We start from the raw sequence: 17671 nt of genomic DNA, 5'->3' as shown, positions 1-17671 counted from the left end.
TTGAACCTTATAACCTTCTAAGCCTCAGCAAATACGCAAAAGAAACAATACACAGAAGAGCAAACTGTTACCTGCTACTAACGTACCGTCATGAACACGTGTATTCTATAGTCACCCAAAACTTCTGCATAGATCGCTGGATGTGAAGATCAGGTGAACTCTTGAACCCAAATACATTCGTGAGGAATTAATTTTGGAATTCGAATTAACGGGAGTCCCGCGGCTTATCTTTAAAAAAGTGCCTGTCGAGCAGTTTCTGGAGGGTCAATAATGAAGATGCACACATGCAGATTTCGACAGCAAGGACTGTCGAGGGGATGATTTTTTTGTACTTTGAAAATCTTCATTCGGATTAGAGATGGGCAAAACGGATCACTTCGCTGAACGGATCAGATCTGGGTCATTCACTTTAATGATCCGGATCTTTGAACCGGATCGGTCTTTTGAACTAAACATAAGGACAATGCAAAATGGCGAAGTGCCTGTCATTCAGGCTCACTCTTTTGTCACGATCATACAATACTTCTACCCTCTCTATATAACATGTAAAAAGTACTTAAATTTACCTTTAATTTTGTCATTCCTCTGTAAATGCTTACGTAATTTACTGATCTGGTGAACCGGGTCTTTTAAAAACTGATCTACGAATCATTCACTCATATTGAAGATCCGGATCATTTTAACGGTTCCGGATCTGATCGCCCATCTCTAATTCGGATGATTTGTCTTTGTGGAACATGCGTCAAAAGTCATGTTAAAAACCTCGGTTAGATGTTGACCAACTCGGTGAATGCAGGATCTGTTGATCATGCTCTGGACGACGTAGGCCAACGCAGGCCCACGCCGACAGTCATCATCCATCGTGCGTCTCCACCAACACATACGGTGCCATCCTGCCACCATCCATCCACCCAGTTGCAGTGTTGTCTGCAGCGAGAACAGCGTGATTCGAGTGTCGATCCAGCCAGTGCCAGTGTTTGCTGCCAGAGCTGTTAGCCGGCGACACAGCAGTGTGAACGCAAGTATTTACTTGAGCTTCCTCTCATTGTTTCCCTCTCTTCTCCATCTTATTGAAATAGTTTTTTTTTGACATAGGACTACGCCTGTCTTTTCTGCAAAAATCGGGGACCGTCACGAAAATATGATAGACTTTAAACTTTAATATATCAGCTGTTTCTCGATTGATTTTCAAATTTTTTTGGACCTTTCGATTCAGGAAGAGTCAACGCTTCTTTGTATTTATTAGTAAATACTATATTTTAACCATTTATTATCTATAATTGATAAAAATAGAAATAGGTAAACATGCATGCATCACTAGCACAGACATCGAAAATCAATTGAGTTTTGCTCTTTGGCGAAAGATTATTTCGGATAGTCGGATCAACCTTCTTTTGTATAAAATGTTGGCTTTGGTATAAAATCAATGAAGACGCCACCTAAGTGGAAGCTATTTACAGCAACCACCCATCCCCGAGTCGATGAAAATAGCTCAATAATATCAAATGCTGATAAGATAGCAAAATGAGATATGGATAAGATCAGACGACAATATCAAAATTTTGCACTAAAATATCATAAGGATATCAAGATATGTTATTTGTAATAAGTGATCGATATCAAGTGCCATTAGTTTGTTCTTATCCATAGCATTCTTGATATTTAAATGATATTTCGGTGCAAATTTTTGATATTGTTGCCTGTTCTTTTATCTCTTATGTCAGTCAAGTCCATATCATGTTTTGTTATTCTGTTCATGGCTTCTGCCCGGGTCGGTGTACGTCGCTCGGTCTGGCAAATGCCAAGAGATAATGTTTGGTAATATGAAGAAACTTAGATAAACAACATCGGATAACCAAATTCAGAATCTTGCGTGAAAATTTCATAGGATTCTTAGAATTTGTCATTTTACGAACGGTCCGTTGTTTGCGGAATCACGATCAAAATCGCTCGCACGCGCCGAAAAGCAGCTTTCTTATATTTAATGAAGTAATTCCATTAGCTCCGCCCCATCATTGATCGGGGCGATCGCTGGCTCATCCCGCTAGCAGACACGCATTCCAGTTCGAGACAGCAGCACGTACGGACGTGTTTTTTGCTCGCGCATTTTTTCCAAATGTTTTTCCTTGTTCGTTCGCTGTTTACGTTTTCGCTTCGTCGCGTTGGCGTTATTTTCTCCCGGACCCGTCATGGGAGACTCGGTGGCCGATTCGGTCGCTGGAAAAGTGCCTAAGCGCACTGCTATTGGAGGCGCGGGTAACCCCTCCAAGCAACTTTTGCAGAGCAACGTGTTCTCGCCGTTGCCGCTTAATGACGCCGGCAATCCGCCGAAAAAGAGGAAGAAGCAGCAATCGCAGCTGCCGCAGGTGCAACCGGAGCGGAAGGAGAAGTGCCCGCCCGTGTTTGTGAAGGGCGATCCGCTGGATTTACGCCCAAAAATTCGCCAGCTGATCGCTAAGGGGCTGAAATGTACTTTTCGGCTCTGCAGCGAGGGCGTAAAAGTGATGCCGGCAAACAAGGACCATCATCAATCCGTCGTGGAGTTCCTTGAGGTCCACAAGTATGAGTACTACACTCATGACCACCCCGGCATGAAGCCGCTCAAGGCTTTGCTGCGAGGACTTCACGACATGAAGGAGGAAGAGCTCCAAGCAGAGCTTGAAAATTGCGGACTGAAGCCAGTAGCCGTGCACAAGATCGCTCGTCACGACAAGGCGAGGAGATATTGCGGCCAGCTTTACGTGCTCCATCTGGAGCACAGCTCCACTACCTGGAAAGACCTGAAGCTTGTCGGCGTTAGAAATTACACAGTCGTTGACTGGGAGCTATATCGGCTAGTGCACCGCGATGTCACGCAATACACCAACTGCTTCAATTTCGGGCACGGCACCAGGAACTGCCGCATGAAGCCGCACTGCAACAAGTGTGGCGAACCCCATCCGACTGACGAGTGCGACAAAATGGAGGTGGCCGATCCCAAGTGCGCCAACCGTGGCGAAAAACATCGGGCCACCACAGAGGACTGCCCAAAGCGAGCCGAATTCCTGGAAATCCAGAAGAAGGCTTCCACCAGGACCATTCCGAAGAAGAACCGTTTTCCTGTAATCAACGAGGTGAACTTTCCAGCCATCCCGGCTCCCCATCGTGTGATTCCAATACTCCCACCGCTACAGCCGCACAAGCGAATGGCCCCCGCTCCCTCCTCCTGGGTTCCGTCGGCAGTCGGAGAACGAAGCCGTCCCACCGGAAGAATCTGCCCCGCTGTACACTCCGGAGCAACTGATGCCGATCTTCGCGCAGCTCGCCACTCGGCTGCGCGGCTGCAAAACCCGCTTCGACCAGGTCTTCACTCTTGGCATGTTCATCATTGAAAATGGCTGCTAGGGTGGGCCTGGTCAACTGGAACGCTTGCTCGCTAAAGAGCAAAATAATTGAGCTGAAGGATTTCCTTGAGAAGAAGGAAATAGACGTGGCGTTCATCACCGAAACGCACCTAAAACCGGAGGTAAACGTCAACATCCCGGACTTCCGCATCGTGCGACTTGACCGGCCGACCAGGGGAGGCGGTGTGGCCATCGCTCTTCGCTACAACATCAACTGTCGTCTGCTTCCAAGCTTCCAGCTCAGTGTCATCGAGGCGATCGGTGTCGAAATCACCACTTCGGTCGGCACAATCGCGCTCATCGCGGCATACTGTCCAACGCAAGCCAAAGCCGGCGATGGATCATCGGCTGCCCTTCGGAGGACATCGTTAAGCTTACGCGGAGGCAAGGTCAGTTTATCATTGCCGGCGACCTCAATGCCAAACATCAAGCCTGGGGCAACAGTCGCGGCAATCGAAACGGCACCATCTGGAGCAACGACATGGAGGAAGGCCACTACACGATCTTGAGCCCGGAGCCCCCACTCGGCTGAGTCGGTCCGGTGTCCACGCAACCCTCGACCTCTACATAACAAACCTGAGTGACCACGTCTCGCAGCCGGTCGTCTACCAGGAGCTCAGTTCGGATCACTATCCGGTGGTGGCGGAACTGGGCTCCTCGGTTAATCGGCACCAGCAGTTACGGCGAAACTACCACCGAGTGAACTGGCAGCGATTCCAGCAGTGCGTCGATAACACCGTCGATTACGAGGTGCGTCCGGAGACGCCGGAAAGTATCGACCGCCAGCTTTGCGCTATCGAGGAGGCGATCACGGCGGCCCGAGAGCAACACGTACCGACGACTCGGCAGGTAAGCAACTCCTTAAACATCGATACACTCACCAAAGATTTGATTCGATTGCGGAATGTCATTCGCAGGCAGTTCCAGCGTACTGGGCTGCCTGAACTTAAGGCACGCTGCAATCGAATCACAAAACATATCAAGGCCAGAATGGTGGAGCTCAAAAATGACGATTTCTCAAATAAGATCCGCAATCTCCCAGACTATGAAAAGCCGTTCTGGAAAATTACCAAAATACTAAAATCCAAGCCTCGGCCCATTCCACCTTTGACCCCACTAGACAATAATGGCTCTAAGGATCGCTTGATAACTCCTGCAGAGAAGGTCGCTGAAATAGGTCGTCACTTCGTCAGCTCACACAATCTTGGGCAGAACATCGTCAGTCCACACGAAGCAGCCGTCAACGAGCATGCTAACAACATCCATTTGATTCCCAACGACTTCTCGGAGGAGTTGGAGATCTCAGCTGGCGAATTGACGGCCTATATCAAATCATCGAAAAACATGAAGGCCCCAGGCTTCGATAGCATCCTGAATCTCGAGCTCAAACACATGAGTGCTCCATTCTTTGAGCACCTCTCGCTGATCTTTAATCATTGTCTCCGGCTCAGCTACTTCCCATCGTCCTGGAAGTCAGCGAAAGTCATCCCCATCCGGAAGCCTGGGAAGGATCCTTCCTCCCCCAGAAATTATCGTCCCATCAGCCTTCTCTCAGGGTTATCCAAGCTATTCGAAAAAGCTATTCATCACCGGTTACTTGAGTCTGCCGAACATCTTGCTCGAGGAACAGTTTGGTTTCCGACGCGGTCGGTCAACTGTACACCAACTGACCCGAGTTACCAACGTCCTCAGACGGAACAAGTTTGTCTCAAAAACATCCGCCATGACCTTACTCGATGTCGAGAAGGCATCTGACAATGTATGGCATGATGGCCTGGTGTACAAACTACAACGCTACAATCGTCCCAGCTATCTGGTGAAAATCATCAACAATTACCTGTCGGCAAGGACATTCCGGGTCTCAATCAGTGGAGCGAGTTCCAATGCGCACAACATCGTCGCAGGCGTCCCCCAGGGCAGTATCCTTGGGACCTGCTTTTCAATCTGTTCACCTCCGACATGCCAGAACCTCCAGAAGGCGGGATTCTGTCTCTGTTCGCAGATGACACCTCCATCGTCTACAACGGTAGAGTGATCAGAGCGCTAGTGGCAAAACTCCAACGAGGCCTGGATGCCCTGACAGAGTACCTCACCAGCTGGAAGATCTGTATCAACGCGGCGAAGACCCAGGTCATCATTTTCCCCCGCTCCAAATCCCCTAAACTTGTTCCGCCTGGGGACTGTAAAATCATCCTCAATGGCACGACTGTGGAATGGGCCAATGAGGCCGACTACCTTGGCTTGACCCTCGACAGCAAGCTTATTTTCAGGCAGCAGGTTGACAAAACGGTGACAAAGTGTAACGTCTTGTTGAAACTACTGTACCCTTTGATCAACCGCCGGTCGTCATTGTCCCTGAAAAATAAACTTGCTGTCTACAAGCAAATCATCCTCCCTGTGATCGAATATGGCATGCCGGTCTGGGAGAGCTGCGCTAAAACCCACCACCTCAAACTTCAACGGGTCCAAAACAAATTGCTGAGGATGATCCTCAACACCCCTCCCAGGACAAGAACATCCGAGGTCCACCGTCTGGCCGGAATAAAAACCTTACATGAACGCTTTGGTGAGTGTAAAGAAAAGTTTAGGGTCCGTTGCTTGCACTCGGACCAAGAAGCGCTTGGGGCGCTAGTTCCAATCTAGGTTATCAAATTTTTATTGTAAAAAAAATTAAAAAAAAACACACTAGCGCCTCCTGAAGGCCGTCATGATACATTATATTTTAAAAATTGAGTAAAAACATAATAATGATAATAATAATAATAACAATAATTAAAATTGAAGTTGGTGGGCCAAGCTGTGCATGTTAAAAAATAATTGTAGAACAAAAAATGTTTAAATAAAGAAGAATTTTACTACTACTACTACAAAGGGGCGGGGCAAACGGGCTTGATTTATTGAATACAAGAAAGCTGATTTCTAGCGCGCGCGATCCATAGAGTCGCAACACACACACACACGCTCAATTGAATTGCCCAAAGGCAATCGAGCGAAAAAAAAAACACACTAGCGCCTCTTGAAGGCCATCATGATACATTATATTTTAAAAATTAAGTAACAACATAATAATAAAAATAATAATAATAATTTAAAAACAAAGTTGGAGGGCCAAGCCGGCCGATCACTGTAAATGTTAAAAATAATTGTAGAACAAAAAATGTTTAAATAAAGAAGAATTTTATTACTACTACTACGCGCGCGATCCATTTTGGTCGGGATTTCGCAAAGAGCGGTTCGACAAAGTTTGATGCAGCGGAGCAGACACAGCAGCACGAAGGCGTGGATAGCAGTGGTAATGCTGAAATGTATTCCAAATGGTGGAGGCTTAGCGAAAAATCATCGAGGGCTGTGTGTAATTGTTGAAGGGTTCAATATAAAAGGTTGTTACAACCCCTCGGCGTTGTGTCGCTCCTAGCTATTATAATGATCGTGGTTGTATCCAAATATATGTATATCATACTTATACCGTAGAAATGATAGACGAGTAGTGGTAGATGGACAACTAATAACCAATATGAATTATAACAATAACATACGTGGACATGTGTAGTCATCGAGGAAGTACAAAGTGAATTATATTGTTTTATACTGATTATTCCTATTAAAATATTGATATTATTCGCTTAAACTATTCTAAACTAAGATTTCATGCAATATATATCTACCTAATGCTAACCTAAATCGCTGAGTGCATGAAAAATTGACCTTCAGACCTCAAACTACCAGAAAGGGACTTGGACATAGGCCGGACATAGAAGACAAAGTTTGACTAAACGATATTAAAATATCAACAAATATACACTGATATTGTAAATCTCGGAAGACCACTTTTCTTCGCCACCGAAAGTTAACAACTTTTAATATCGTTTACTAGAAGAGGTGGAAGATGTCCAATCCGAACAAAGATTATACCCCAACAACCAGTAGAGGTGCTGAAGGTAAGCTTAAACCAGAAAAGACACGTCCCTCTCAGAAGCATAAGCCCAATAAAGACCCCCCCATCGACTCAAAGCCCAAAAGTAAGATTTCTGTCGCCGGTGAACTGCCGGAATCGCGAGAAGTTGATAATAAATCACCGATAGCTTTCCGGATTCGAGCCTCAACAAAGGGAAGAAAATGTGTTATGTGCAGTGCCGTAGGTGATAATCGGATGGTCAAATGTGTTACTTGTAAGTGTTGGTGCCATTCTATTTGTGCAGGAGTAAATGAGGACATCGAAGACTGTGAATGGTCTTGCCTGAATTGCGAAACCGCGGAGGCAAACCAGGTCAAGCAGAAGACGTCTAAAAATCCACAGCGCAGCGCGGGAAAACAAAGCCGACCAAAACGAGTACAAAGTTTAACCCTGGGAAACCTAAATCGGTGAAGGGTTCTACCTCCAAGGACCTGCGACCAATTCCGGAATCTACTAATCGTGACAATTTAGGAAATCTGGATGCTATGTTGCTGGCGGAAATCGATAAGAAAGTGAATGCTACGGTCAAAGCAAAGTCGTTGGTGTCAAGTGCATCATGCAAATCAGCACTGTCGCTGAAACTGCAGATGCAGCAGGTGCTTGCCGAAGAAACGTTAATGCTGGAGGAGATGAAGCGGCGCAGGGAGTTCATGAAGAAGAAATTCGAGTTGATGGAGGAAGTCGCAGAAGTACGAAGCTGCCCTGTACCTGGGGCCCGAGTGACCGATCCGTTGGCTAAAGTGAAAGGTTGGTTACGAAGGCAGGAGAAATCCGATGGCGTATCCGAGGACGATGCTGATGATGGCGATGGACGCGAACAGGATGACTCCAGTTCAAGCTGCGATTATGCGGCAGACGACATACAGGACTCTTCTGGAACGAGTCCTCTCAGTAATGACGATGATGTCAGTGACTCAACTGATAACGTAACAGAAGAGAGAAGTGTTGATGATCAGCAGGGACAATTTGCTCCGAGGAACGTTCGACCCCTGTTCATGGTGCTTCGAAACACCAGAGAGATTCGCGGATGAACACTACTCTTTCGCGAGAACAAATTGCTGCGCGTCAAGCAGTGCCATGTGACCTCCCAAAGTTCAATGGGAATCCCGAAGATTGGCCGATGTTCATATCAACATTTCAAAGCACAACCTCGATGTGCGGTTATAGAGATAATGAGAACATGATTCGACTTCGGAATTGTTTGAAAGATGAAGCGTTTGCCGCCGTTCGGAGCTTTCTCATGCATCCGTCAATGGTCTCAAAGGCGATTAGCGTCTTGAAGCTCAGATTCGGTCAGCCACATATGATAATCAGTTCTCTGCGGGAGAAAGTTCTCTCCATGGCACCAGTAAGAGCTGATTCTATCGAAAAGCTAGTAGACTATGCACTGGCGGTGCAGAACTTGTGTTCCGTCATCGATGCTTGCGGACGTAAGGAGTATATGCGGGACGTAACGCTAATGCAGGAGCTTGTTTGTAAACTTCCCTCTGCCATCAAACTTGACTGGGCGAGGCATAGCAAAAGTCTTGTAAGGGTGACCCTAATGACATTTTCCGATTGGATCTTCTCTATCGCGGAAGATGCAAGCATCGTAGCAAATCCACGAAAATATTACAATTTCGACCAAGACCACCGTGGTAAACGCCAAGGGAAGGCGTTCATAAACACGCATGCCGCATCTTCTTCTTCGGAAACTGTTGGCCAACGTTTAACAACTGGAAATCGAGTGCGATACTCCGAGAGTGGCAACACAACGAGTGAATCATCTGTATGCCCTACATGCAAGGGCAACTGCCGCACTGTTGCGAAGTGTAAACGTTTCATTGATCTCTCGTATGAAGCTAGATGGGCAGCAGTTCGCGAATTCAGAATTTGCCGTAGATGTCTTCGACAGCATGGAGGAAACTGCAACAGCAAAACGTGCGGAGTTGACGGGTGCACATTCAAACACAATTCTTCTTCATAAAAATCTTGCAGTGCCGAGGAGCCAATTCCTTGTTCCAGCCAAAGGAAAGCCAACGAAGGGCGGAGCATCAACACTCATCAAGTGGAAGCAGGTGTTGAGCTATTCCGATATTTACCCGTGACGTTGTTCGGACCTAACACGAAGGTTGACTGTTTCGCTTTCCTTGATGATGGATCAGAACTGACGTTACTAGACGAGCAGATTTCCAAAGAACTGGAACTGGTTGGAGACACAACGCCATTGTGTTTAAGGTGGACAGGAGGAACTCATCGCTTTGCAGACACGTCAAGGCAAGTAAATCTTGGAATTTCCGGTCTGAACGGGCGAAGATTTGATTTGAATGGAGTTCGAACAGTTGCTTCGCGCGAGTTGCCTTTCCAGAGCTTGGATGTTGAATTGCTGAAGCGGAAATATGCGTATCTGGATGGAGTTCCGGTGAAGTCGTACAATCGTGTACGGCCGAGGATCTTGATAGGCGTAAAACATGCCAATATCTCGTTGGTGAGGCGCTGTCGTGAAGGCAAGGATGGGGAACCAATCGCCGTCAAGACTCGCCTAGGTTGGACGATCTTCGGATGGCGGTCGAATCCAGAGAAAGTTGACGGGAACTACAGCTATCACATCTGCGAGTGTAGTCTACAAAACGAAAGTCAACTGCATCAGGAAGTCAAGCAGTATTTCTGCCTAGACAGTTTGGGGATAATGAAACCGACAAACACAACTGTTTCTATAGACGACGAACGAGCATTATCGCTTTTAAATTCGCTCACGCGCACCGTCGAAAACAAATACGAGACCGGTCTTCTTTGGCGTTTCGATAGTATTCGTTTACCCGACAGCCGACCGATGGCTTTGCAACGACTGAGATGCCTCCAAAGACGTTTAGCAAAAGACAACGATTTAAGACTTGCGTACAATGCAAAACTAGCCGAATATGAACAAAAAGGGTATATTAAAAAAGTAGTGCCGGAAGAGCTAGCAGCGAGAAAGGGACAGGTATGGTATCTACCAACGTTTCCGGTCATTAATCCCAATAAGCCAGGGAAGATTCGGATTGTATGGGACGCTGCTGCAACCGTACGTGGAGTTAGTCTGAACTCGGTGCTGTTAACAGGTCCGGATTTGCTGAGTTCGTTGGTTGCTGTCTTGCACAAATTTCGTGAATATCGTGTTGGTATTTGCGGAGACATTCGCGAGATGTTTCTCCAGATAGGTATACGGCCTGAGGATCAGTTTTATCAACTGTTTTTTTGGAACGAAGATAGCAGCGAACGCGAGCCAAGCACATTCATAGTCCCCGTAATGATCTTCGGAGCATGCTCGTCACCGACCACTGCTCAGTTCGTTAAGAACAAAAACGCTCAGAGGTTCCGTGAAGAGTTTCCGTTAGCAGTTGAGGCCGTGGAGAACAAACATTATGTCGACGACATGCTCGCTAGCACGGAGACGGAAGCTGAAGCTATTGAACTAGCAAAGTCGGTAAAATACATCCACGCGCAAGGTGGGTTTGATATTAGGAACTGGGTGTCCAATTCTGCCGAGGTTTTGAAAGCCCTAGGTGAAAAGCCAATGAATGAGATGGCTCTCAATATAGTGGCGGAGTACGCTACTGAAAAGGTTTTAGGGATGTGGTGGAATACATCAACCGATTGCTTCATTTATAAGATCTGCTGGACTCGATTTGACGCGAAGCTGTTTGATGGAAGCAGACCTCCAACAAAACGAGAGCTGCTCCGTATCCTTATGAGTATATTTGACCCGTTAGGACTTATCTCCCATTTCCTGATGGCTCTGAAGGTCACGCTTCAAGATATATGGCGCATAGGACTGAAGTGGGATGATCAGATAGAGAGCAAGCAGTTAGACAGCTGGAAAACATGGACAGAACGTTTACCGAAATTAGAGGAACTGCAAATTCCCCGATGTTACCGTCAAATTACGTCCATAGGTGATCGTAATCGGGTTCAATTGCACACATTTGTTGATGCAGGAGAAAACGGAATGGCTGCCGTTGTATATCTACGTTTCGAGGAGGACGGGCATATCGAATGTGCTTTGGTAGCGGCGAAAACGCGTGTTGCTCCCCTGAAGTATCTGTCAACACCTCGATCAGAGATTCAAGCTGCCGTAATCGGTGCCAGGCTGGCCGATAGCATAATCAAATCATTGTCCATTCATGTACTACGACGTTTTTTCTGGTGTGACTCCTGCAATGTATTGTGTTGGTTACGTTCCGACCATCGGCGGTACAGCCAATACGTGGCTGCAAGAGTGAGCGAAATCCTGGACATTACCGAAGTCAACGATTGCAACTGGATTAAATTGGAGCAGAATGTAGCTGATGACGGCACTAAATGGACGAAACATATACAGCTGAGATGTAGCGATCGCTGGTTCAAAGGGCCTGAATTCCTAAAGCAGCCGGAGCCAAAATGGCCCATCATTCATTCTAACCAAGAAACAACAACCGAAGAACTTCGATCAACCGCACTCGTCAACACCCACATCAAAGCTGAAGAACCGGTTGTCATTGCAACTAAATATTCAAATTGGAAACGATTGCTGAAAGTTACGGCTTATGTGAAGCGGTTTGTGGACAACATACGAGCGAAACAACATCAACAATCTTCGCAACATGGACCTTTGGTATCAGCTGAACTACAGTGGGCTCAGTTGTATCATTTTCGCCAAGCCCAACAAAATGTATACAACGAGGAGTTGAAGATACTCGCCGTTGCCAACGGAGATGGACACCAAAAACGACTATCAACTAACAGCAGAATTTATAAGATGAGTCCGTTTCTGGGTGCGGATAACGTATTGAGGATGAACAGCAGAGCCGCGAAATGTACATTCCTGTATCCTGATGAAAAATATCCGGTAATATTACGTGATAGTCACCCGGTAACAAGTCTTCTTCTTGCTGATTTCCACCAAAGATATCACCACCGAAATTACGCGACAGTTATAAACGAGGTTCGCCGACGTTATTGCATCCCTAGACTTCGTCGAACACTACGCAGTTTCAGGAATAGCTGCCAGTGGTGTCGTAACCGTGATGCAACTCCTGCTCCTCCAGAAATGGCTGAACTTCCATTGGCAAGAATGGCCGCATTCTCCAGACCCTTCTCTCATGTAGGGGTGGACTATTTTGGACCCATCGAAGTCATAGTGGGGCGAAGAGTCGAAAAGCGTTGGGGGTCTTAATGACGTGTCTTACTGTCCGGGCTCTTCATATTGAGGTCGCCAACTCCCTCAGCACTAGCTCGTGCATAATGGCTTTGAACAACTTTATCGCTCGTCGAGAAACTCCAACTTGCTTTTACAGCGATAGAGGGACCAATTTTGTGGGTGCATCTAAAGAACTTCGCGACGCTCTGCGCGCGTTGGATAAGCATGAAATTGCGAAGGAATTTACGACGCCTACTATGTCCTGGCACTTTAACCCACCGGCTAGTCCGCACATGGGTGGTTGCTGGGAGCGGCTCATTCAATCGGTCAAGCGAAATTTGACTGAGGTACTCAAAACCAAACGACCATCTGACGAGGAATTGCGCAGTACACTGGTACAGATAGAATCAACGCTTAACAGCCGCCCATTGACTGAAGTACCTGTGGATCAGGAATCGGAGGTGGCCCTTACACCCAACCATTTTTTATTAGGTTCATCGGATGGAACAAAACCTCTAACACTATGTGATGACAGCGTTCACGTGGTGCGAAAAGGATGGCAGACATCGCAGATAATGGCCAACATGTTCTGGAGGCGTTGGCTTAGGAGCTATCTACCTGAAATCACAAGAAGAACGAGATGGTTCAAAAGGGTTAAACCTATAGCTGTTGACGACGTCGTCGTTATCGTAGATCCAGAGCTGCCCCGAAACTGTTGGCCCAAAGGCCGGGTTATAGCTATAGTGGAAAAAGGAGGCAAGTACGTAGCGCAACGGTACAGACTAGCAAAGGTGTTTATGAGCGTCCTGCCGTTAAACTAGCAGTTCTTGATATTTGAGCGAAAGTATGTAAGCCAAGCTTTGGAGTTGGCATACCGGGGGGGAGTGTTACAACCCCTCGGCGTTGTGTCGCTCCTAGCTATTATAATGATCGTGGTTGTATCCAAATACACCCAGGTTTTTTTTTACGCGGTTGGAATTCATTAATTTCTCGGTTAACCCGAACTTTCACAGCTTTTTAAATACCCCCCGAATTTTCTTTGATTTTTTGTGAATTTTTTGGTGGAGTTAACTCATTGTTTCATTGATGCTGAAGGCCTTAAACGACTAAAACCAAACCGTGTAAAAAAAAACCTGGGTGTATATGTATATCATACTTATACCGTAGAAATGATAGACGAGTAGTGGTAGATGGACAACTAATAACCAATATGAATTATAACAATAACATACGTGGACATGTGTAGTCATCGAGGAAGTACAAAGTGAATTATATTGTTTTATACTGATTATTCCTATTAAAATATTGATATTATTCGCTTAAACTATTCTAAACTAAGATTTCATGCAATATATATCTACCTAATGCTAACCTAAATCGCTGAGTGCATGAAAAATTGACCTTCAGACCTCAAACTACCAGAAAGGGACTTGGACATAGGACGGACATAGAAGACAAAGTTTGACTAAACGATATTAAAATATCAACAAATATACACTGATATTGTAAATCTCGGAAGACCACTTTTCTTCGCCACCGAAAGTTAACAGGTGGAATAAAAGAATCTATAGATGGCGACCTGTTGGCGAAGACTTATTCTGTTGGTGGAAGCTCCGCTGTTCATACAAATCCAAACGAATTCGTGAACTCATCATCGATGAAGCAAATGCACTGGTCAGAAGGGAAATGTTCTTTCGCCCGGCCTTTGGAAACGAGAACCTCAACACAACTACCAACGACAGCGCACTGAGGCGAATCAATTTCGCCACAGTAGAGGAATGGCTATCAGTAGCATTTATTTTGCACGCATGAATATTCGAAAGCACACCTGGAATCCCCTAAATGGCGATACGTGTTCTCAAATCGATCATGTCCACTGTCCATTGAACATACAAAACTGTAAGTCCAAGTCATTGCGGAGCAATTCGTTCATAAATTAGACGAACAAATCGAAAGATACGCAAAAGGTGAAGAATAACAAAAAGTTGTTTTTTCAGCTAGGGAAAAACGCGCCACTCAGTCATTCTACATGCAAAATCGATCACATCGATTTGCTTCAATTCACTTGGTTTGTTCGAAATTCGAAAATAGTTTTGAAATTGACTGAATTTAACGATATTTGGGCTTACTACCTTCTCCGATCGACTTTGTATGGAAATTTGTTGGATGGAGCGTTTCACCTCGGGGGAGTAAATTATTTTTATCAACTTTTTTCGCCAAGCTATAACTTTGTCAAAATCACTCTGAGTTTTCGGGAGCCTCTTCGTAACAATGTAAAGATTATAAATGTTACTAATCAGCGAGATTGAATCACTACAACGCCACATCGAAGTAAAAAATTGGAAAGAATGCATTTTCCCAAATATTTGGTCAATTTTTCACACATAAACTTCATGCTCGTTGAGCATCCACTTAGACTTGACGGACCTGGCTGAAATTTTTACAGTAGCTTCTGGGAGAGGCTGTATGGTTTGATGTGGAGTGCTTAAGGGCGACAGATGGTAAACAACCAGACCAGGAGCCGCTTTCTCGTAAGTTGTAGCAGATACACGACAAAACAGCAAGCGGTAAAAAAACTATACCAGGGAAGAAAAGGGGTATAACGAAAAAGTATTTTTGGAGACAGATGGAACCTGTGCCAGAAACGACGCCCAAAAATTCTATAAAACGATCAACTGCAAGCGCAAGAATAGTGCACCGGTAATCAACCGGAAATATGATGGCCAACCGAGCAGGGATCCCAAGTGACAATTCAAGTTTTATTCCATTCTTGGAATGGTTTTCAAGATCAAATCATAAGAACTAACAATACAACTCAGTACTACACGACCATCTTCTGATGACCACTATAAGAGTAAAATATGGCCAATTGGCCCTCTCTATTAACCTCTTACAAGAGTATTTGGAAAGCCCTTTTTGAACCACCCGCAAAAAAGGGAATTTAGTTGCTGCAACTGCCAACAATTTTCCTTTAAAAAGGTAAAAAAAATATTGCGGAGAAATAATAACAAAATGGAAGGAGGATGAAAATTGAAAATAGTATTTATCAGGTTTGTTTTTCAGTATACTTTCTTTGGAGTTCAACGCTTTAAATTAAAAATAATTAATACGTCAACTCAACACCATAAATATCTACCTAATCTGTTGATGTTTCACCCAACTCCAATCATTTAGCAGGAAAAGTGTTTTACGCGATGAAGATATCATTTATTTATGGATTTCAGCGCTAAATTTCACCAACTTGATTTTTTTTTTCCTTTTCCAATATGGCCATCACGAATTCCGAGCAGAAAAATGTTGCTCTCATTTTACACCGTTATAAACTTTTTGCAATGCAAATATTCCATTTGACCACATTACGACTAAAAATTGTGGCTTTGATCGAGCTTTGATAATATGTATTGCTTATTAAGCTCTTTAGCTTTTTTGGTATCATAAAACTCAACTATTATGTCAATTCGAATAAAAATCCAGTGGAGGTTTTCCACGCAAAAACGCGAGAAAAATCAATACAAAGAAACAAACACCATAAGTACTGGGATCCCATCCCAATTTACCTTCAATCATGTATGCTCTCGCAAAACAAATCCCTGGAAGTATACTTCCAAGAAAAAATATTCCCGTGTGACATGCTCTCCCGAATCCTAACTTTAATGATCTCATTAAAGTTTCACTGGAACAGAGCCAACTCAGAAGCCAAATGGTATTCAAGTTCCATCATTTGGGTCTGACCTTTGTGCGCCGTCTGTTGTTCCTCTCTCCTTGAGCCGGGTCCTTCACGCCATCTTTGTCTCGACGCATCCCATCTAGTGTTTGGCTGATGAAACTTGTAGCAATGTACATTCACCTGCCCCTCTACAGCCACCGTTGCTGGTTTGGCAATGGTTCTCTTGGAAAATTGAGTTTATTTTTCGGGATAAAAAGTACATCATTTGTCGTGTGCTGATGGCAGTGGTCTGTTTCCAATGTTGACTCCCTGCTCCCGGTTGTGGCGTTCTTATTCCTTTGTTTTGATATCATATTTTCTTCCACTATTCAAAGGTGTCTAGTTATGAGCTTTAGAGAAAAAGATTGCACATGTTTATACTTTTTTTGCCACGCAATGGTGTTTATTCGGGGAGATTAAGATTCACTGGAGACTTTGCTGACGGCGAAGAGAAAACTACTGTATTAATTTTAACGAAATGAAAAGCATGAATAAAAATCCACCAACTTTGTTGATCATCTTTGAGACGAATAAAGTTTACAAATGTGTTAAAGGCTGTATTCAATTTCATCCCACCATTTACAGCATTTGTGAAAATAATCCAGGCTGAAACTGGATCCATATTGATCCATATGAGCGTAAACTTTGTGTGGCACTCAAAAGTTCTGTGACAATTTCCCAAAAGAACTTTCCCGGAAAACCATTTTCTGGAATGTGTTCATTCAACATTTCTTTGATTCGTTCATTTTTCGTTTTGTATATGAGCCAAAGTTTGGTAGCGTACTTCTTTGCACTTTACCATCATATATAAAATTGATTCTTAGTAAACGATTTAGTGAATATAAGCAACTGCCATTGGAATGAATTGTACTGAGATTCCAACACAAATTAGGTGATTTAAAACGAGTGCCCCTACTATTTTGCTGAGACTCGATATTTAGGGAGAATCGAATCATGCAAATTTCCAGATGAGGAGCAGAACATCTTTGAACACCCGTTCGAAAGGGCCAATCGCAGTGAGTAGCCCGGAAATATTTGTTTGATATGAGTCATAGAACATCAACTTATGGAGGATCCTGTATCAATTATTTAGCTTTGAATATCCAGTGCAAAAATTCAACTTCTTTGCCAGTGTGTTTCTGGGAAATTGTCTTTCCGCAGGAATCCAATGTAGTCTTAACAAAACATTCCAGCGACGACGGATAACTGTCAGTACCATACAGTAAATGCGTTGATTCCGACGAGAAGAAAATCCACACTTGTTTTAGAAGAAAAAATAACCATGTTTCTGGCTCACGTTTTGATGGTTCATTGTACACCACACTTGTCTCCAACTACACCCAAGTGACTTGTCCACGTTGTTTATTAACGTGGATCTTTGCATCTTTCCTGACGTACCTACACGGCAGCAAGTACGAATAACAGAATGGAAATTTTTATTGCTATATCACCACTTTCAGAACATTATCACGATTGCCCCAAGAGGGTGT

At 44.6% G+C, this 17671-nt stretch overlaps 2 protein-coding genes across 3 annotated transcripts in view; one reads left to right on the top strand and one right to left on the bottom strand.

The window, feature by feature from the left end:
- LOC134220065 (dipeptidase 1) overlaps positions 1-17671 on the bottom strand; it is an 833398-nt gene that overhangs the window by 747897 nt on the left and 67830 nt on the right. The gene's annotated exons all lie outside the window — the stretch shown is intronic.
- Positions 8642-12306, top strand: LOC134221657 (uncharacterized). The gene is made up of 3 exons (XM_062700846.1): positions 8642-9171; positions 9316-12184; positions 12244-12306. Exons 1-3 carry the CDS (start codon positions 8642-8644, stop codon positions 12304-12306), a joined length of 3462 nt encoding a protein of 1153 aa, XP_062556830.1.

The sequence above is a fragment of the Armigeres subalbatus genome, chromosome 3 (genome assembly GCF_024139115.2).
Source record: "Armigeres subalbatus isolate Guangzhou_Male chromosome 3, GZ_Asu_2, whole genome shotgun sequence".
Classification (NCBI taxonomy): Eukaryota; Metazoa; Arthropoda; class Insecta; order Diptera; family Culicidae; genus Armigeres; species Armigeres subalbatus.
The sequence above is the reverse complement of the archived record's forward strand: the minus strand, read 5'-3'. Positions and strand labels throughout refer to the sequence as shown.